A 21,532-nucleotide genomic window follows, 5' to 3' on the forward strand; every position below is an offset into this window, starting at 1 on the left:
AATTATGAGTTTGGTGGTCCCTGAGGTCCAAAAGGTTGGCGACCCCTGAATTAAGAGTAAGGCGCGATGGAAGGACCCGCATGGCTGAGCAGTTCTGCCAGCTGGCCTCCAGGTAAGGCCCCTCCTCCTCTTTCTGCACTGTCCTGTTTTTCCAAACACCAAGGCCGGGCCAGGTAACAATTTGCAGGGAAGTGCCCCAACCGAGGAGACTCAAGCTGTATCCCGCGTCTTGCATAAACTGTTCCTGCCCCTTTCGAAATTGCCACCTGGAGCTTCCCTTGGGTGCCCAGGGCCAGCAAGTGGCTCTTCCAAGAACCAGGGTCGGGGAGGCAGGCGCAATGGCAGAGCAGGGCTTTGGTTGCTCGTTCTGGCCTTGGCTGCAGCTCATAGATGCTCTATCCACTGCGGGAACTGAAATGGCAAAGTGCTGCCTTGCACTGGCCCTGCATCCCCAAATAGGAGCTCTGGGCAGAAAGGCTTGTTTTGGCCCTAGGCTGGAGCAGTGAGGGGGGCAATGGCAATGGCATGAAGGGAAATCATGAGACTGGAGGTTCAGATACCACAGCCTGCAAGAACATCACATCTTTGGCGTTACTGGCATGATGGGCCTGGCTACCCAGGTGCAAGCCCTGATGGTGGGTGAGGCAGGTCAGGGGGTATCGGAACAAGTGGAGGACCTGCAAAATGGGCACATCATCCTCCTGGCTGTGAAAGGTTGTGCTTGGGACGTGGCTGCTTTCCCACAGTAGCAGCACAGTGGCTGACAATTGGGGTGGGGTGGGGGTGAGTAGCAAAGGATCAGTGCCTTGCACTGTGGCTGCTGTAATGAATATGAGAAGTCCAGCCAATATTTTGAGCGCAGTTAATATACACAGCCCAATGAGCTTAGGCCGCCCTGTTACCATAACCAGCCCTTTGTCCATGACTTCTCTGTTAACACTCACCTGTCAATTTACTAACTCCAGTTACTGCTCCAGTGAATATCACACATCCAGTCACTATCACTTTACCAATGAATCTCCCAACACCAATGACATTAGTTGGCCCTTTAAATATATCCATGTGACCTGTGGATGTATGCCTTTCCTTTCCTAGGCATTGCCAACCTCTCCCACACCCCGGTTAAAAAACAACAACCTAGAGACAACCCCCCACCCCCACCCCCCCAGCAAGAGGGTTTATCTAACAAATTAAAAATGTTCCAACTCTGCTTGTTTATAAGAATGTGCTGCAGAAAAGACCAATTGGTTGATTCTTCTGGCATATTCCAAACAACAATAAAAATGTGAGTTCCTTCTTCAGACAATAAACTAAAGGGAGAATGCACAATTATGAATGAACAGGAGCCATGTATAAGTAGAATATCTAATGAGCTATATGTTGCACACTGACTACGCAACTTTGCACTGAACAAATATTGCAATAATAATCTATGGTTTTGGTTGATATACTTGCATGGGGAGCCAATGAATATTTTATTTGATAAACTTTATTTGGACTTATCAAATCATATAAATTGACTGAATACGTATCATCCTGCTGTCTTGCTTGAAATAATTTATTTTTAGTTGATATTGCATAGTTGCTTCACAAATGAAATGGTTCTGACTGTTAACAAGATTAATTCTGGGCCATAACTAAAAAAAAAAAAAAATACTTGCCCCGCACTTTCTGGCTCTATTAACCACTGCAACACAACAAGAGGTTTGCAAATCTCCTTATTCATGTTTTTCAGATAAACTAATTGCTTTTCGTACCATCAATTTCATCTTATATAATAAAACTTTCTTTAGAATGGAAGTAAAGAAAGTTGTTGGCCTGCTTTTCAAATACAGGTAGTCCTTCACTTACAACCATTCATTTAGTGTCTGAAGTTACAACGGCACTGAAAAAAGTGAGTTATGACTGCACCAGAGGTGGTATTCAACCAGTTTGCACCGTCTTGGGTGAACCAGTAGTGGTGATTTGGCGTGGGTCGCCAAACCAGTTGCAACCACTGGCTGGCCATGCCCCCAACCCAGTCGCCCACTTACCCCAATAGCTCTCCCAGCTTTCCCTACCACATGGTGTCCACGGTGCAGCTCAGGCGGATGTCCCACAGCTGCTGCACATGTGCCTGCATGTGTAGCCGCTACACATGCAGTGCACATGTGCAGCGGCCCCAGGACATCCACCCACCTGCCCACCCTGCCGGAGCATGCTTTCTTCCTTCTCCTGGCGGATGTGCCTCTTCCAGTCCGGCCCGGTAGGTGGCCACATGTCCAGCAGCCCCTTTTTCAGCGCAAGAAGCCTCCCCCAACCAGACAGCTGCTCTCCTCCTTCTCCGCCCGTTTGTTCTATATGGCCAAGGAGGAAGAGGAGTCGGCCGGTTGGGGGAGGCTTCTTGCGCTGTGAAAGAGGCGGCTGGAGGAGACTCTTTTTCAGTCTCCAGCCACCTCTTTCGCAGCACAAGAAGCCTCCCCCAACCAGCCGACGACTCTCCTCCTCAGCCCTACAGAACAGGCGGAGGAGGAGGGGAGTAACCGGCCAGTTGTGCTGAAAAAGGGGCAGCTGGAGACCGAAAAAAAGTCTCTTCCAGCTGCCTCTTTCGGAGTGCTGCACCACTGCACTCGGCTTTAGTGCAGCGGGTTCAATGGGATGGACCTGAGTGGCCGGTGCCTAGAATGTGGCGGCACATTGGAGTAGCACAGCAAAGCCGCTGCAAGAAGCCTATAGCCACGCATGTTTTTTTCGGTGCAGGAGGAAGGTATGTATGGTTTCAGGCAGTTGGAAAAGCTGCCTAGCCCAGAGCTGCCAGCAAGTTGGGGGAGCGAGGCTGCAGCACACACCACACTTGAATTTCCCAGCCCCAAAAGTGGGAGGGGAGGAAGTCCTGCCTGCCGAACCTGGAAGCCTTGCCTGCTGGCTTTTTCAGGCAACACGGGACCGGAGACTGGCCAGGAAGAACCCTTGTAACAAGCGATGCTGCCGGGCGCTTAGAAGCGTGTGTTTGTGTGTTTGTTTCAGGTGTGTCTCCTCTCCTAGCTTTATTTTCCCAGTCCTTAACTTTCCCCAAAAGCAGGAGGGGAGGAAGACCTGCCCGCCTGCTGCCCCTTTGTTGGACCCAGAAGCCTTGCCTGCCTGGAGACTGGCCAAGAAGGATCCTTGTAACGAGCAACGCTGCCGGGCGCTTAGAAGCGTGTGTGACTGTGTGTTTGTTTCAGGTGGGCACTTGGAAGCCTGTATGTGTTTCAGGTGGGTCTCCTAGCTTTAGAAGGAGAGGGAAGGAGGAAGGGAAGGGATAGAAAGAGAGGGAAAGAGAGGGAGGGACAGAGAGAGAAAGAGGGAGAGAGAGGGAAACAGAGAAAGAGGGAGAGAAAGAGAGAGAGGAGAGAAGAGAAGAGAAAAGAAAAGAAAGAAAAGGGAAAGAAAGAGAGAGAGAGAGAGAAAGGAAGAAAAGGGATAGACAAAGAAAAACAGGATGGAAGGAAGGGAGAGAAAGAGGGAGGGAGGAGAAAGTGAATGAGATATATGGATGCATGGATGGAAGGAGGGAGGGAGGGGGAGAGGAAAAAAAAGAGAGGAAGGAAGGACACAAACCCTGGCTTCAGAAGACTCTTTGAAACAGAACAGCAATCAAGGGCTGGAAGGGATCTCAGAGGTCATCTTCTATTCCAAGGGTCTTCAAACTTGGCAAGTTTAAGACTTGTGGACTTCAACTCCCAGAATTCCTGAGCTAACATGACTGGAGGAGGAATTCTGGAGTTGAAGTCCACAAGTCTTAAAGCTGTCAAGTTTGAAAACCCCTGTTCTAGTCCAACCCCCTGTTCCAGCAGGATATCCTTACAGAATCATAGAACAGCAGAGTTAGAAGGAACCTTGGAGGCCATCTAGCCCAACCCCCTGCTCCAGCAGGAAACCTTAAATCATCTGGAATCTGGATTATTTTAGTGCCTCTAACAGAGAGGAAAATTGACAGAGGAGTTTACTAGAACAAGGCTGCCATGCAGAAGAAGGTAGAGATAGTCCTTCACTTATGACCACAATTGAGCCCAAAATTTTGATTGCTAAGCAAGAGTGTTGTTAAGTAAGTTTCACCACATTTTACTCAATCCATGACCTCTCCTGGGTCTAATGGTCATGTGCAAGCTAGGGAAGTAAATCTGAAGGCGTGTGCAATGTTCTAATGTACAGACGTTATAGTTAAATGTGTGGCAGAAAGTGGACTATGGGTGTCTTTTTCCAAACATAGTTTTAGAAGAGCTCTGTGTGTGTGTGTGTGTGTACATACACATACAGCATATATAGTAGATAATGTATCTTTTTGTGTGCCTTTACACACACTATACTATGTAATATGTATGTACACATATGGCACATATACATAGCATTAAATAGTGTATTTTGAATGTTCAGTAATAGTAAAGAGAGAGGGAAATAGAGACCTCTTTGAGGTCATGCAAGGCACCCCTTGATGTGAGTGATGTCAAGTTGGCCACACCTACCCAGTCACATAACCAAGCATGCCTACCCAATCACATAACTAAGCCACACCCACCCAATCACATGACCACCAATCCACGCCCACCAAATAAGCCACACCCACAGAACCGCTGGTAAAAAAAAACTGAATCCCACCACTGTGCACACCCCCATTGTCACATGATCAAAAGTCAGATGCTTAGTAACTGCTCCTATTTAATATGGTGGCAGTGTTCTGGAAGCTCACATCATCACCTTTTATGACCTTCTGACAAGCAAAGTCAATGGGGAAATCATATTCACTGAACACACCATGGTAGTAACTTAACAACTGCAGTGATTCATTTAACAATTGTGGCAGAAGGGTCATAAAATGGGGCAAAACTCACTTAACAACTGTCTCTCTTAGTAACAAAAATGTTGGGCTCAATTGTGGTTGTAAGTCAAATAAAAATATTTTTGGCTATTGCTGAATTGTATAACAAACCTGTTCTTCATTAGACGGACTTCTCTTTTTCGTGCTGCTTCTTCTGCTGGTTGAGTGGGAAGAGCTGGGGAAGATGCCATGACAACACCAGGTGCAATGGTGCTTGTGGGTGCAGTGCGAATTTGGTAGGTCTGAACATCTCCTGAAGCAGCTGGAAAGAGTTACAAAATGTTATACTTGACAGTACTAGAAGACAATTCTTAAAATGATTTGAAAATCTTTTAATACTAGTTGGCAGTTTTCTTCTTCCAATAATGTAACTGGCATGGTTGACTGCAACTATCACTGCAACAATACGAAGTTTCTACTGGTCAGCATTTATAGAAATAACATACAAGCCTCAAGCATTTCTTTTTGCATTGAATATCCTCTTTGACTTCTGTCTCATATCCCTCTTTCTTAGTTACTTTGTTCCCTGATCACTTTCCTTCTGAAACTACTTAAAACAATATCTCCCCTTCCTGATTATATTTCCTACCCAAATCATCTTTGATATTCAAAGGATATTTTCATCTGAATACGGTTTTTTTGGCTTCTTTTACCCAATCTTATGTGTCTCTTCTCTTTCTCCAACCTCTTCTCCCACAACCATTGCTCTTATTCTTTATCTCTTTCCCTCATAATATAACTACTATCAAGATTCTACCTTTTTTTCCTGCCTTTACATTTCTGACATGTTTTCTCCTAAGGTTTCCTTTCCTGTCTCCCATATATTCCTGATTCACATGTCTTTTGTAATTCAACAAATATGTTAAATTCAACCTGAGCAAACTACTGGGCTTTCCAGGAATCAAATAACAGAATTAGTTTTTATTGTTCTATGATTAACTATGATTATCAAGCATTATCAAGTGACCAAAATAATATAAATCACAGATGCATAGAGAAACAAAATATACAAAATACAAACAAATCTATTAAGTTATAAATAGATAGGTACTATAAATGCATCAATTTACCATATATATAAACTATCACCATATTATAGTCTACTGCTGTAATGGTAAATCATAAGACCCATCCATATTTCATAAAACTGTGGTTCCTGCCTCTGATATCTCATTCTTTTAATTTTTTTCCATCTAATAAATGATATTTCAAAGATAGGGTATTAAAAACTACAAAAACAGAAAGACAGTCCCCGTCCAAATTACAAACACTACAAAAAGAAAAAAAACAATAAAAAGTGTGCACAACATATATAGAATCAACATTAAACATACATTGTCCACACTGGTTGAATGTTGACAAATATGTCTCAAATAAATCTAATATATTCCTTCCTTTGCACAGTGAGAAATAAACTAATCTTAGTACCTTCACGAACAATCCATTATTATATTAAACTTGTAAAAAGTCCATGGATGGCTTCCATTTTCTTATAAACATGTCCATAATATTTTCTCTATTTTTTTTTTACAATTTTTTCTTCTTAGTTCTGTTTCTAATAAGTAATTATAAAATTTTATTTTTTTTATTTGATCCTAATAAAATTTTATCTAATTGTTGCAATTTATTGTTGATTCCGAATTCTTTTTTGTCTTGTTTGTATCTGCTTTGAATCTGAAGATAAACCCATTGATCAATTTTTTGTCCTTGCTCCTGAAGTTCCTGCCTCGGTTTCAAATTTCCTCATGGGTCCAGTAAATCTTTGTATTTAATCATTTTGGTAATTTCCAAATTGTTTGGGTGAATCATTGCCTCCATTGTTGAAATCCATACTGGTATTTTTGTGTAATGTTTTTTCCGTATTTTCCTCCAATTTGTTAATAGTGCATCTCTGATTAAGTGTCTATGAAAGCATTTTGGATTGATTTTCCCTACATCCCATAAGAAAGCGTGCCACCCCGTTTGTAAATCATGGCCTTCTAAAAATAATATTCTTTTGTTGGTTAAGTTCACCCAATCCTTCAGCCAAACTAACGAGGTGGCCATGTGATATAACTCCCAATTTGGAAATGCTAGGCCTCCCCTGCTCTTCATATCTTGCATTGCTTTTATATTTATTCTGGGTTTTTTCCCTTGCCAAATAAATTTCAAGGTTATTCTATTGAGTTCTTCAAAAAAAATTGTATGTAATTTGATTGGGATCGTTTGGAATAGGTACAAGAATTTGGGGAGAATGTTCATTTTAATAGTAGCAATTCAGCCTAGTAGTGAAATTTGAAGTTTCCCCCACGATTCTAAATCTTTCTTTACCTGGTGTATCAGTTTATCACAACTGTTTTCTTTAAGTGTCTTACAGTGTGGGGTTAGCCAAATTCCTAAGTATTTCACTTTCTTTGTCACTTTATGCATTATTTCTTCTAGTTCTATTTTCTGTTTTTCTGTTAAGTTTTTGGTCATTAATTTGGTTTTTTTTTATTTATTTTAAGTCCAGCTACTGCTCCAAATTTCTCTAATTCACTCATCAATTTTGGTCCCCTGTCTTTTGGTTCTTCAATGAAGAAAATCATGTCATCCGCAAATGCTTGCAATTTATATTCCTCTTTCTTAACTGTTAATCCCTTTATATCTGAATTCCACCTAATTCGTGTTAATAATGTCTCTAATGCTAATATGAAGAGCAGGGGAGATAGTGGGCAACCCTGTCTCACTCCTTTTTCTATCTTTATTGGGCGAGTGCATTCCCCATTCACTATTATATTAGCTTGTTGTGTATCATATATAGTTGTTATAATATTTTCAAATTTGGTGCCCAAATTCAAATTATAAATTTTTTGAATTAAAAATTGCCAATTTAGATTGTCGAAAGCCTTCTCTGCGTCTAGGAACGTAAGTGCTACTTGTTTGTCAGGGTGGGCTTCGTAAAATTCTAGTACGTCTAATACTATTCTTAAATTGTTCTTTATTTGCCTAGTTGGGAGAAATCCGTTTTGGTCTTCATGTATATACAAATTTAAGATCCTTTTAAATCTGTTTGCTATAATAAGTGTGAATATTTTGTAATCAGTATTTAAAAGTGAAATCGGCCTGTAGTTATTTATATATCTGGGATCTGTATCTTCCTTCGGGATCAGCGAGATCAACGCCCCCCTCCATGAGTCCGGCATCCTGGCTGCCAGTAAAACGTCATTAAAGACTTCCACCATAAGTGGTCCGATTTGATCTGCTATTGCCTTGTACAGCTCCCCTGGGATCCCATCTGGGCCCGGGGTTTTATTATTTTTCTGGATCTCTATTGCTGATTTCAATTCCGATTCAGTAATGTCTTTATTTAATAGTTCAGCCATTTCTTCCCCAATTGCCTTATCCTTTACTTCATCCAGATAATTCCTTATTCTATCTTCACTGACATCCTCTCTTTTATATAAATCTTCAAGGTATTTATGAATGATTTCTTTTTTCTGTTCTATTTCCTGGTATGTATCTCCCTTGCTATCTATTAACTGGTATATCAATCTCCTCTCTTTCTTTTTTTTTAATTTATAAGATAGCCATCTTCCTGGCTTGTTGGCATGTTCAAAATAGGTTTGTCTGGTTAAGTTCAAATTCATAGTCATTTTCTCTTGATCAATTAAATTCAGTTTGTGTTTGGCTATACTTATCTGATTTTGCAGTTTGGGTTCTTTTGGGTTATTTTGTAGAAGGGTTTCTAGCTCCTTAATTCTTTGTTGTAATTTGTTTTGTTGGGAATATTTTTCCTTGTTTCTCTTGGCGTTATAAGAGATTGTTATGCCTCTTATAACCGCCTTCATCGTATCCCAAACATTTTGTTTCATGGTTTCTCCATTTTCATTTTCTTTTATAAAAAAGTTCAATTCGTCCTTTAATTTATTAATGTATTCTTTCTCTCTTATTAATTGAGTGTTTAAGGTCCATCTTTTCTTTGGTTTTGCCCTGCCCTTCCATATTACCTGTATTGGATTATGGTCTGCCCATTCATTAGGCAAAATTTCCACTTCTTTTGTCTCGTTTGCTATTTCCCCACTCATCCATGCCATATCAATCCGTGTCCATGTTTGGTGGGGATTTGAGTAAAATGTAAATTGTCTTTTTTCAGGATGTAATCTTCTCCATATATCTGTCAGATTTAGCTCTTTCATCATTTCCCTACAGATCTTGGGGAGCTCTCTCTTCCCCTTTTTATTCTTCCCGGCATTACTGTGATCTATTTGGAAATCAGCAATGGAGTTGAAGTCCCCTACTATGCAAATATTTCTTTTTTGCAATTCAACCAATTTTCTATATAGGTGTTTAAAAAACTCTTTTTGGTCTCCATTTGGGGCATATATTACTACTAAAAGAATTGGAATATCATTAATCCAGATCTGCAAACCCAGAGTCCTTCCGTCTAAGTCCGACCATATTAGCTCAGATTTCAAATCCTCTTTCACATATACTGCGATTCCCTTCTTTTTCTCCTCATCTGCTGGTGTGGTAAATAACTTTCCTAATTTCGGGCATTCTACATATTTTTCATCCTTCTTCTTTATATGGGTTTCTTGCAGGCACGTTATATCTGCATTTTGTTTAATTAATTTAGATAATATCCTTTTTCTCTTAATTGTCGAATTTAGACCATTTATGTTTATTGATAGTAATTTTTTTTCTTCTCCCATCTATTTAGTTTTGTTTCGCTCTTTGTCGTGTAACAATTCCTCTCTCTTCTTGCACTTGTGTTAATGTGGTTCCTTCTGTCTTTTGTTGTGGATAGGTATTCTCTTGGTTTCCTACCATTCCAGTTCTATTTTTATGTCCACCGTGTTCTTCTTGAAAATTTGTGTCCAATTCCTCCCTACTACTTTGCTCCTGTGGGCCCACCATCCGTTCGTAAAAATCCTGGGCTTTTTCCATAGTGTCTATTTTGATTTTCCTCTCTTTCCATGACACTAACATTCCTTCTGGAATAAGCCATTTAAATGTAATTCTTTTTTGATTTAAATATGCTGCCAGAAATTTATAGTCACACCTTTGTTCCCTTATTCTCCTCGGTATCTGTTTAAGAATCACAATTTCTTTCTCTTTGTAGGTTATTGTTTTATCTCTTGAGGTTCTATATATCATGTCTCGAACACATCTTCTAGTGAATCGTATGTGTACTTCCCTGGAACATTTGTGGTGTCTTGCATAGTTTGTATTGACCCGGTAGACTTCATCAAACTCTTTTTGAACTTCATCTTTATCCATCTTCAATAAACCGCCCAATATTTCTGCCATCAAGTATTCCAGGTCTTCTTCTTTTGATTCTGCCACATTTTGGAATCTTAGGTAAGTTGCTGCCTTGTCCATTTCTAGGAGGACGAGGGAGTCCTCCATTTCTTTGCTCATACTTTTGAGATCTTCATCCACCCTTTCTAATTCCCTTTCCGTTCGTTCGGTTCTTTTCTCTACTTCTTTTATTATAACTTCGCTTTTCTCCAAGGCCTGCTGCAACACCCCCACTTTATCCTCTACTTTGGAAATGTCCGCTTTCATTTCTATCTTTAGTTTCCCCGTTTCTTCCTTCAATTCATTGATATCTGCCCTTTTTTCACTGTGGTTTTTAGTCACTGTTTCTTGCAATCTTGTCAATGAGTCCTGTAAGGTTAGGAACATTGCTTGGATATTCGCATTCGAGATGCTAGTTGACTTCTCTGTTGGTAGTGTTTCCTCTATTGTTTTTTGTGCCATAGGTGAAGATGTTGCCAAAGTGGTTGATATTGTGGGATTAACCTTCCTACCAGATTTCAGAGTAGTGGTAGTTGTAGTAGTCATTTCCTTTAAAATTTGTTTTTGTTGTTGTACAATGCTAAATATATTATTCCAAATTGGCATTCAGTATTCTTAGTTCTGTAACTAAAATTGACCAAGATCTATCAATCTATTAAGTAGCTATATTCTTAACTAATTAGTAAAGTGTATATATATTTCTCTAGTTTAACTTCAATATAAAGTAACCTTAACTACACAATATATTACATTCACAGATACACCCACACAATGAAATATTGGTCTAGAGAGCTCTAAGATTGTTAAATAACTAATGCTTAATATTCTTACTGTCTCCCCTATATTCCCATTCAAATTATAACAATCTCTATTAATAATAACTTAACTAAATTAATTAATCCAATATTTTAACACTCTAATATTTCTTTACTAAATGTACATATTTATCAAGAGGAAATCAGAAAAAAAAGCAAGCATATTTCAACATAGCATACCATCAACAAATAGAAAGGAAGAGAGGCTATTTTAGTAAGTATGTACACACAGAAAAGGGTAGAGGAAAAGAAACAAGAAAATTCCAAAGACAAGAGTTTTTTGTTTCTGCTTTTCACTTTGGGAGCTTTCACTTAGAGCACACTGGAAATGACAAATGAAGATTTGCTGAGTAACAGCTGCCAGTAAGCAATGTTCCCACTTGTTTAAAGACTTCCTCTTTTATTTGTATTTTAGTGTTCTTTAAATCAATTGTTCTGATCTCCTTCAAATAGAGAAAGGAACTGTCTCCTCTGCTAGGACCGGTACTCAATTTTCCCAGAGTTTATAGATTAGATTGTGTCCCTTCAGACAGTTAGATCTGTTACTTTGTTATAGCCACTTCAGCGTTCTGGATACCGCCTATGGCGCCGCTCTGTCTTTTCCCCCGATCGGCTTCGTTCTGCTTCTGGCTCCGATTTAATAGCCTCAATCCAAATGTCAGTGATGATAGAGTCTTTTTAATCGCTCCCCCGTGCTGGTCTTCAGACTTCCAAAATTCTCTTTACTTCTTTTTTATTTCCGACTCTCTTCTGCCTGCCGAGCCCCTTCACTTTCACTAGACCGATTCTCTTGTAGCTGCTTTCTCCTAGAGCTCACAGCAGGCGTTCGCACAGTATTTAACAGCCTGAAATCAGTCTATTATCAGTCAAAAATCTTCTCTGCCACTGTCTTTAACCACGACTCTCTTTCCCCGCGAGCTTGCAAACTTTCACTCACTCTTTCCTTCCCATCGGTGGCAGTCCAGACTTCGGAGCCTCCATTGACAGGAGGATGTTCTTGATCGTTGGGCTCTGGAGGGCTTCCTCTTCATTGCAGGGGGGTTGCTTTCCCCACACTGCAGCCCGAGGTTCCCCCACACCGGCACGGGTCTCTCCGAGACTCGAGCACCCCGAAAGATCGCACCAAACTCAAGAAAAGGATGGCTAGAACCGCGAGCGGATTTCTGCCCCTCTGACCGTCCTTCCCTCACCACCGGAAGTCCCATAATATTGTCTCTAAGCCTTACAGTAAATTTTACCATCTCTGCCAACTCAATCAGCTCCAGTTGATCATCTTCCATCCATTTTGTAATTTTTATTATAATGAATTTTATATATTAATATCTTTTTCCACATTGTATGATTTTCGCAGATAAAACTCCTCCATCCCTTTCTCCTCATTTTCTAACAGGCTTCTAAATTCTATTTTAACTTTTTTTTTCTAATATGACAATTAAAGTGGCCTTGTTAATTCACATCCCAATTATGTTATCTAGAGTTTTCCAATGTTGGACAATTAATTATTTTAGCTGCTTTAAATATTTTTATTTTTAAACTTGGTGCTGTAAATAAATGCAGGAAGCCTAATTCTGGGAACATTCAATTCTATAAGGGATAGTATCTCCTCAAACTTTTGCATCAAAAAGATATGGCTTTATCAAGTTTGTATTTGACAACCTGTCCAATATTTGGAAGAGTAATTCTGATATACATGAGCCAATCTAACTGGAGTCAAGTGCCAGCAATGTATTATCTTTCACAGCAGTTCTTGCATTGAAACTGAGGTTAATTCATCCAGTTTTCATAGTTTCTGCCAATTTGCCTTATGTATGTAATTACCAAGACAAGTATCCTAAACTTTCTTTAAACTATGTGATGGATCTCCTGTCAGCTGTCACCTCACAGCTGCAACCATTCAGAATCAGCTGCCATGAACTTTAGCGGGGACTAGATGGGAAGGGGGATACATTAAGGGAAACAAAAGTTCAATATATCTTTCCCAGAGTAGTTTCAAGGGAATGGAACACAAGCCGTATACCAAACCTATGGCTGAAGTGACCGTTCTGAAAACATCTTTCTTGAATTTGATTAGACATGGGGGTCCAGTGATGGGAAGCAACTAAGAGAGGGAAAAGTTAGACTTCAGAATTTTGGTGCATGATTTTCAGTTCTGGCTATGCATTACAGTAGTTCACTTGACTTCTAGTAAACTATACATTTCTCAAAAAATAGGAGTTAAAGATTGTTCTTAATTAGAGGTTCAAGCTGAGATAGGTCTCACATCTCTCGTATTTCTAATTGCAATAATAACCTATAGTTCTGATAGTATAGTTGCTCCAAAAATTGTTGCTACTAATAAAGCTGAAGAGAATTTGGGGAAAATCTGAAATAAAACTTAATCCATTTGTAATTTAAATCCTATTATGCAAGAAATTGCTGGTAGAAATGATCTGCCTCATTCCTGAACTGTTTACTTAAAAGAGCCAGAAAATTGTAAGAAATGAGGTAGCAAAGGCATGCAGAGCATGGCCTCTGGAATCTTTTCAAACCTCTTTACCAGAAGTAGCCTTGAATAGCTTCTGAATTTATTTCCATGTATGTGTGTGTTATGTTTGCATTTCTGTTCTCCCTTAAGTTCACATACTTGTGTCAGAAAAAAATGTGTATGGTTATAGTTCTTGCTTGTTTTAGCTCTACTCCTCATATCCTAACAGATTTTATTTGAAGAACAGGAAGAAAAGGCCTCTTCTATTCTAGTAAGTAGCACTTTAACAATTTCACAATTAAAAGAATGAACGACTAAATAAATAAATAAACAAACAAACAAACAAATAAAGCATCAACCTTTGAATAAATCATTTAACAATGTCCTTATCCTACCTTGTACCACTACTTGGTTGCTGGGTACCAGAATTTGTTGTCCATCAGTAGTCTGTGCATACTGTAAAATGGTGGTACCCGGCTGGGTTGCAGCTGCATTGGTCATAGTTAGAGTCTGCAGGCCCTGGACTCCATCTGTGCCATTGTTTGCTAACTGGATTGCACCTCCCTGGGTGATAGCAACTGGAAACAGGCAAAAGCAGGTAAGCAATTCAGATATTAAGAACATTGTAAATAATCTGAAAATAAGGTTGTTTAAAACATTTAATCTTATGCTGTGTTCTGTAATTACATTATGACTCTGAATATATTTTATTCATTACAGCTATTAACAAAGACATTATCTTGATGCAGCAATTTCAATAAGTGATAGATAAATCACCACAAAAGGCAATGCTGAAAACTATTTTGTCAATGGCATGTTTTTCTTAAACCTGTTATGGCAGAACAGCTGAAGGATTCTCCACCCCCATAATCATTAAAAGAATGTACTGATGTACTTCTGAAGAGATACTGAATTTTGTTTACCATGTAGGAAAGTGTAATTTATTATATGCACTTTGCAAAATGTGATCTTTTTAAAGATTGCAATTTGTTTTCTAATTCAATCAACCAATCCAGATACTGGTATTTAATAACAATATGTATTTATTGTGTGATTCCTTGGATTTTTGGTAATGAAAAGTATATGTAATTGGTTAAAAAAAACTGGTGATAATTTTTTTGCTGATGATTAATAAAAGTGATAAAAATAGCAATTTGTTTCTGATAACCGAGCTCCATTCATTCCAATGGTCTGGGGGTTACAGGCTAGAAAATGGGAGACTGTGAGTTCAGTTCCTGTCTTAGCTATGAAAGCCACCTATGAAAGCCACCTGACCTTGGCCCAGTTATTCTCTCTTAGCCCAACCCCTCTCACAGGATTGCTGTTGTGAGAAAAATAGAAGTGGGAAGGTATATTAGTTATTTTTACCATCTTGAGTTATTTGTACAAAAAATAAAGATAGGATACTAATAAATAAAATAAATAAGAATGGTTTCCCCTATATCTTATATATTTTGTTCTTCTTACATATTTTTATCAGTTTCATCCTTCATCAGTTGCTCTCTTCTCTGTTGCCTCTGTGTTAGTTTCTTTTGCTCTTCACGTACAATTACTGTTCTTAGTATTTTTCTGTACTTATTTTTGTATTCACTTTCATGAAGCTCCTCAGTCTGCTACACCTCACTCAGACTGCAACAAAAATACCATTCACACATGGTCCCTCATTCAATGCTGCCAGCATCAGTTCCTCAGCTCCACCACATATACACCAATACATTCATGCAGACAATACCTGCATGCACAGCATTGCCATATTGATGATGGATATCAGCAACACCAGTCCCTAAAAGAAAATCAGGACCACACTGGGGACCAGAGCAAATAATAATAATAAAAATCTATGTCCTTCATCCACCCTCCCAGCCTTGATCACTGAACATGTACGAGTGATTTCACATGGCAATGCTTCTGTCATGAGATAAACTAGAACATAAATTATGCTTTCATGCAGTAACTATTGTTGAGCAAATATTATATATTATAATCATTCTCAATATGAATGAAATGCAACATTTTATTGCCTGGAAACTTTTCACTTCAACTGATTGTGTAAATTGGTCCTTAAAGCCAAGATCGTATGTGAATAGGTGAAGAGTATTCTATCTTTTACAGTGAAGTGGGCAGTGAAATACCTGCTGGGAAAGTAATGGGACTGAACTACTGAATATCCATAGCATTAAGAAGGGCACTAGAAGGCACAAAGCATACTAATTTTCTAAAATATGTTTAATGAAAAACAAAACACCTGTGTAACAATGCTTAACTAAGTTTCATTTGCCCTACTCCTTTGCTGATGTGCCACATTTGTATGCTATTGTTTCATTTTAATAACAAATCTTTTGTTTTGGGAGCAATCACTGGGTTTATTGTTAAGTAACAACATGACTGCACAAACATTTCTCTTTGGTTCTCATAATTCTTTGGTAAGTTGTCATATATTATATCAGATGTGACACAATTTCAAAATCCAAAAGTGACAAATATGGAGCTCTGAACATTTTTCAGATGGGAAATTATAATTTGGGTAGAAGATGCATTTTTGATATTTAATTAAGACTTTATATATTTTTCCTTTCCTACTATTGTATAAAAAACAGATCACATACTGTATTGTCCACTGCTTGTTTGATAAATTGGAGTTGGCACGGTAACAGTTGTAATAGCAGGTGCTGTTGCTTCCTCTTCAGATTTTTCTTCTTCAATCCTTGGCACTCCTGGGGCATCTGAGGACAAATCATTCAATATTTTCCTAAAAAGAAATAATGTTGGAGAAATCTTAACCAATCCAATAACTACCATGTTTATAATAATCTTACAATAAACGTAACAGAAGACTTGTAGAGAAACCTGAGAATATTATGAATCCAACCTAACCATTTTCAGCTATACTTTTCTTGGAAGTTTAGCATGAAAGCAATTGTACTTCTGCTCTTGCAAGAATTTAGATATATACTGCCTCTGAATCAAAGTGTCAGATCCCTAAACATGATACTGCCATTCAATTGGGAGAATCTGATTCATTCCTATTGCCTGTGACATCTGTTATTTTATAATTTGTATCCTGGCCCCGAAGTGCCCTGAGATATTTTCACCTCTTGGGGAATGTTTAGGGGGAGGGCCATGTGGGTTGTTTCACTTTGAAAGCTAGCGGAAGATGGCCATGGGAACATATGCTTATCTGTTTCGGCTGGTACAATAAAATCTACACACCTGTGGATTAGTTGAATACGCATCTGGCTAAAGGGAAGGGTCTCTACTGCTTTAATTCTACTTGTCTTGCCTAAGGCTATTCAGACGTTGCTTTGAATAGCTTGCTTTCACTTCTGCTCAATAAAAGGTTCTTTTTGAAATACTTCGTCTTTAAGAGTTTTTACTTTCTTGAGTTGAGAGGAGAGGCGATTCTTACAAAAAGATAATAATCTATAATATACCTGTCCTCTTATCCCTGAGTTGTTAATAGCACTTACATTTTAAAACATATATATATTATGTACTATCATAAACTAAAAATTCAAATTAACTACTCACAGCAATTTATATTGTAGTTCTCTCTTCTCATCCCACTTTTTCAGTAGTTATTTTTATTTTGTACTTCTCATAATTCTGTATTACCGAATTCTGTATTACTGTCTATTACTGAGACAGAATAACCAGAATGCTGCATTATATCTTAAAAGTACCGTATTTCCCCATGTATAAGCCACCCCTTTTTTCCAAAATTTTCAAGCCCAAAAGTAGGGGTGGCATATACAAAGCAGGTACACTTTTTATACGTGAAAATGCATAAAATAATAAAGTAGGAATAAACTGGTTTTCCAGCAGTATGCTATACTTTTTTGTAAAAATTGTACGTGATGATACGATTACGAGTGCGAGTACGCGATAGAAATGCATACGCTAGGCATCGGCCTGAATGCTTCGCTTCCTACTCTCGTTCGATCGTAGATTGCTAGCGTCGCCGCCCGCACCGCTTTCGCGTCATGACCGAAGTTGTAGATCTAGACGTCGAATTTTGTTTCTTTGTAAATTTTCTTTCTTCATAACTTGTTTCTCTAATAAAATATTTTTTCAAAACTTCACAGTCCAAAAATTGGGGGGGTGGCTTATACAAAGGGGGTGCTTATACATGGGGAAATACGGTAATCATACTATTGATGTGTTAGATTCTACTAGATTGTGCTTAAGGGGTCTCTTTTTAGTCATAGTAGCACTGCTGCTGTTGCTGCTGCTGCTGCTGCTACTACTACTCTATACTAGAGTGACCAAAATGGCCTATAAGAAGGACCAAAAGAAGAATAGAAAAGTGACATGGGAAGATAAAATATTACATGGCCAATACATTACAAGACCTGGCAATGGCTAAGAACAGGAAAGTTGAAGAAAGAGACAGAGGGGCTAATTCTGGTTGTACAAGATCCAGCCTTAAGGACAAACGCACATAAAGCTAGAACACTTGCAGTCTGTTGCTGGGAAAACAGCAACAGACATCAAGTATTTCTTCTTCAAAGAGACTGAAGAAACAGTGGAACACCTGGTTAGCTGCTGCAAGATTTTGTAGACTGTAAAAAATGGCATGACAAAATAACAACAACAATGGATTGGGAGATCTGCAAAAATTACCAATTGTGTGTAAGCAAGAACTGATCATAAAATACAGAAAGTAATAGAAAATGATGTAAGAAGCTAAAATGCTTTGGAATTTTATAATTCAAACAGACAGGCACCTGCCACATAACACACCATACTTAATAGCTGTTGATAAGACAGACAGAAAATCTGGATAGTGGATGTGGCAGTTATCTAGAGACAGTGAAATAGAAGAAAAGGAAATAGAGAAGATAACAAAATACAAAGACCTGCACATAAAAATAGAATGACTGTGGCAAAGGAAAAAGTAATACCAACAGTAATAGGCCTCTGGGGTGCAATCCCTAACAACTAGAGCACCACTTGAACACCATTTGTATTGACAAATTCACCATCAGTCAATTGCAAAAGGAGGCTTTATTCGAAAAAGGCTTCCTTCCTGAGACAATACCATAAAGCAGGGGTCGCCAACCTTTTGGACCTCAGGGACCACCAAACTCATAATTTTAGATCCCAGGGACCACTAACTGGTTCTGTGGGTATGGCCTAATTTGTGGGTGTGGCTTGGTAGTCATGTGACTGGCTGGGCATGGCTTGTATGTAAATATTATAAATATTTATATAAATATTGAATTTTTTTATTAAAAAAGAGCAACTTTTACCCAAAATCAGGCAAAGCAAGCAGACTTGAGTTGCTCACAGAATCATTCAATGATCTATCTGTCTGTCTGTCTGTCTATCTATCTATCTGCCATCGGCTAGCTCAGTCTCTCAAATTTGCTTGCCGTGAGTCTGCACTGAATTTGCTTGCAAGCAAACCTTCAGTCCTAAGGGAGGTCCGGCTGTACTTAAAAACAGAGCCGAAGATCTAAAGACTAGCTGGAAAGCAAGAAATCCAACCATTTTCTGCTTCCTAGCTAATCTAAATCTCCCGCACAGAGAACAGATGATGGTCAGAAAAAGGAAAAATAGAAATTTAGCAGGCAAGTTTACCGGGTAAGGAGTGAGTGGGCAGGGAGGGTTTCCGTGGGCCATGTGGGCAGCGCAGGCACTTGTGTTTCTGTGCAGCCTGGATTAATTGATTTCAGAGGGTGCTGTTGGGGTGAGATTTCTCTGCGGCCCACCAAAATTTTGTCACGGCCCACCAGTGGGCCACAGCCCACTGGTTGGCAACCGCTGCCATAAAGCATTCACCATAAAACATCAACATCTATGCCTATCCCAGGTCTTTGGAAAGGACTGAATAGGTGGATAAAATTGCCAAATCCGGTCTGAATATGTGTCTGACTGTGCAATGAACCATAATTATTTATATATTGCCAGGTGATAAAATTTCATGATTACAGAAAATATTTACTGAACTGGTAATAAGTACTAAGAAAATGGCTTTAAGTAAGCAAGAAAGGAAGTAAAACTGAAGGGAATAAGCATGAAACTATGACACCAAAGTTAAAATGGCTATGGAGCTACAAAATTTCCAGTGAAAGTTGTTAAAATACGAGAGCGGTAAAGACAGGTAAGATTAATCAGAGGAAGCAAGTAATTAAGAAAGTTAAGAAGTTTATTTTATGTTGTCTAAAAAATAGAATTTGGAGACAGAATAGCATTTTTAGGTATTGATAAAAATTTGCTAATGGAGGTAGTGGTTGTGGGGAAACTGGCACTGTCAAGGACTTTCTGGAAGAACACAAGTTTAAGATTAAATCCTAAGCTTCCTCAGATCTAAACCTTACTTCCTGTAACTTGTGAAAGTTTAAATGCTCCAGGAACTCAATGGAGAATCAACACACTTGGCTCCCTCCTATAAATCTTCCATTCCACTCATTTCACAGCAATTAAAATATCTGATTGAATTTTATGACAATGAAATGAAAAGCAACTCATCTGATTTTAATATGCGTGCATTCTAAAAAAGCATAAGGAAAATCTGATGTAAACTGAGAAAGGGCATATAGAATCTCTTCTGGATATTTCGTATACAACTGGACAAAACTGGTTTCAGTACTCTTTTTTTTTTTTGATGATCACTGGTTCTCAATAAAAAAATCTTGTGGAACTTTCATTTACAAACAGTGTGCTTGAAATAACACAGCAAATAACACTATTAACAATCAGACTGATTGTTTCATACCCAAACAATATTCCTAATTACTACTTCTCCAAATGGGAGATTACTCTAAAGAAAGCATCTTACATATTAATAAATAGAAGAATGAATCTATGATTTAAATATGAGTATTACACATTGATGTTTTCCCACTTTGCTTTGCAAACAACTGATTAAAGTAATGAGTCATCCTACCATAGTATTTTCCTCACATGAGACCTAGCGGCATATATATGCTGTGTAAGACGGAACTGAATGGTAGACCTTACAGTCCAATTATAGCCCATGCTGCCCAATCATGATATATATTCCATATTTGCCTGCTGCTATATTCTAATAATAGGATGAAACATCTAGAAAATTTTTAATGTGCTGAGCTACTGAATGCAGGCATTACAATATTACATTCATACCTGTAGGAAGGTCGTCTAGAAAGAATTTCCCTTCGTTTCTGGGAGTCGGTGACACTGTCCACAGATTCCTGTGAATCTTCACTTTCTGCAATAGTGGAGATCTAGATATAAGAGCATAGTAATTTTATGATTTTAAACATTATTTAACCAGGTACTATCTGAAAATCATCTTTTATGTATCAATGTTTTCAGGATTAGAAAACAGATTGCGTATTAAACAGGATATCATTATTTATTTAAATTAATGAAAGTTTAAGAAAAATCAAGGAACACAAAAAGTAAAATGGAAAAACAGTGATCTTTATTTAAATGAAGAAATACCGTATATACTCGAGTATAAGCTGAGTTTTTCAGCACATTTTTTGTGCTGAAAAAAACCCCCCAGCTTATACTCGAGTGAGATTCCTCTCTGAGAAAAAAATGGTGTGGAGCTCTGGAGCTGGGCAGCCGCTTCCCTGCTTCCGTGTTTCCTTTGCAACTTGTAAGCATGGGGGTAATCGGAAGCAGAAAAGTTCTTGCATGAGGATGTATTGTTTTTTCTTTTTTTAACTGTTTTTAGGGGGGGAAAGGACCCACTGTCATGTGAGAATGCTCAGACACGAAATCTATCCGCCCGAAAATAAGTGTGTGTGTGTGTGGGGGGGGATTTTAACAGAGGGAAGACGTAGGGAGAAGGCAAAAGCGACGGAAGATCCTTCAGGGGAAACTGAGGGGGAGACTCACCCTTGGTCCAGATGAGCCCCCTTCCCCGCCCCTAAGCAGAGGCAGCCAACAAGGGCAGGCAAGCCCCACTTCACGGACTCCGTCCGTCCTCGCTCCCACCCACCCAAAGCCACGAAGTCCCCCAATCGCGCAGCCCAGAATCACCCTCCCCTCAGGGGGCAGCAACGACGCCCGGTGTTTCCCGAGACAAGAAGTTCTGCCGTGCAATGAAAGCGCCCTGGCTCTAGGGCTCAGAAAACAACGCGAGCCGAGGTGGCTTCGGCTCCGCTTGGCTTCGTTTCCTCAGCCCCAGCTGCTTTCAGTCCGCTCGGGAGGAGGGGGAGG

At 39.1% G+C, this 21,532-nt stretch overlaps 1 protein-coding gene across 4 annotated transcripts in view; it reads right to left on the reverse strand.

The window, feature by feature from the left end:
• CREB1 (cAMP responsive element binding protein 1) overlaps positions 1-21,532 on the reverse strand; it is a 49,451-nt gene that overhangs the window by 8,102 nt on the left and 19,817 nt on the right. For 2 of the 4 annotated variants that reach the window (XM_026707773.2, XM_087919658.1), the window contains exons 4-8: positions 20,486-20,586; positions 15,985-16,127; positions 15,111-15,161; positions 13,774-13,956; positions 4,949-5,099 (exon numbers count right to left, since the gene is read on the reverse strand). In XM_026707773.2, coding sequence (XP_026563558.1) covers positions 4,949-5,099; positions 13,774-13,956; positions 15,111-15,161; positions 15,985-16,127; positions 20,486-20,586 — 629 coding nt within the window. The remainder of the gene's footprint in view (positions 1-4,948; positions 5,100-13,773; positions 13,957-15,110; positions 15,162-15,984; positions 16,128-20,485; positions 20,587-21,532) is intronic. The other 2 variants (XM_026707772.2, XM_087919659.1) reach the window with 1 other exon arrangement.

The sequence above is a fragment of the Pseudonaja textilis genome, chromosome 1, assembly GCF_049901715.1.
Source record: "Pseudonaja textilis isolate UNSWEBS1 chromosome 1, rPseTex1.2, whole genome shotgun sequence".
NCBI lineage: Eukaryota > Metazoa > Chordata > Lepidosauria > Squamata > Elapidae > Pseudonaja > Pseudonaja textilis.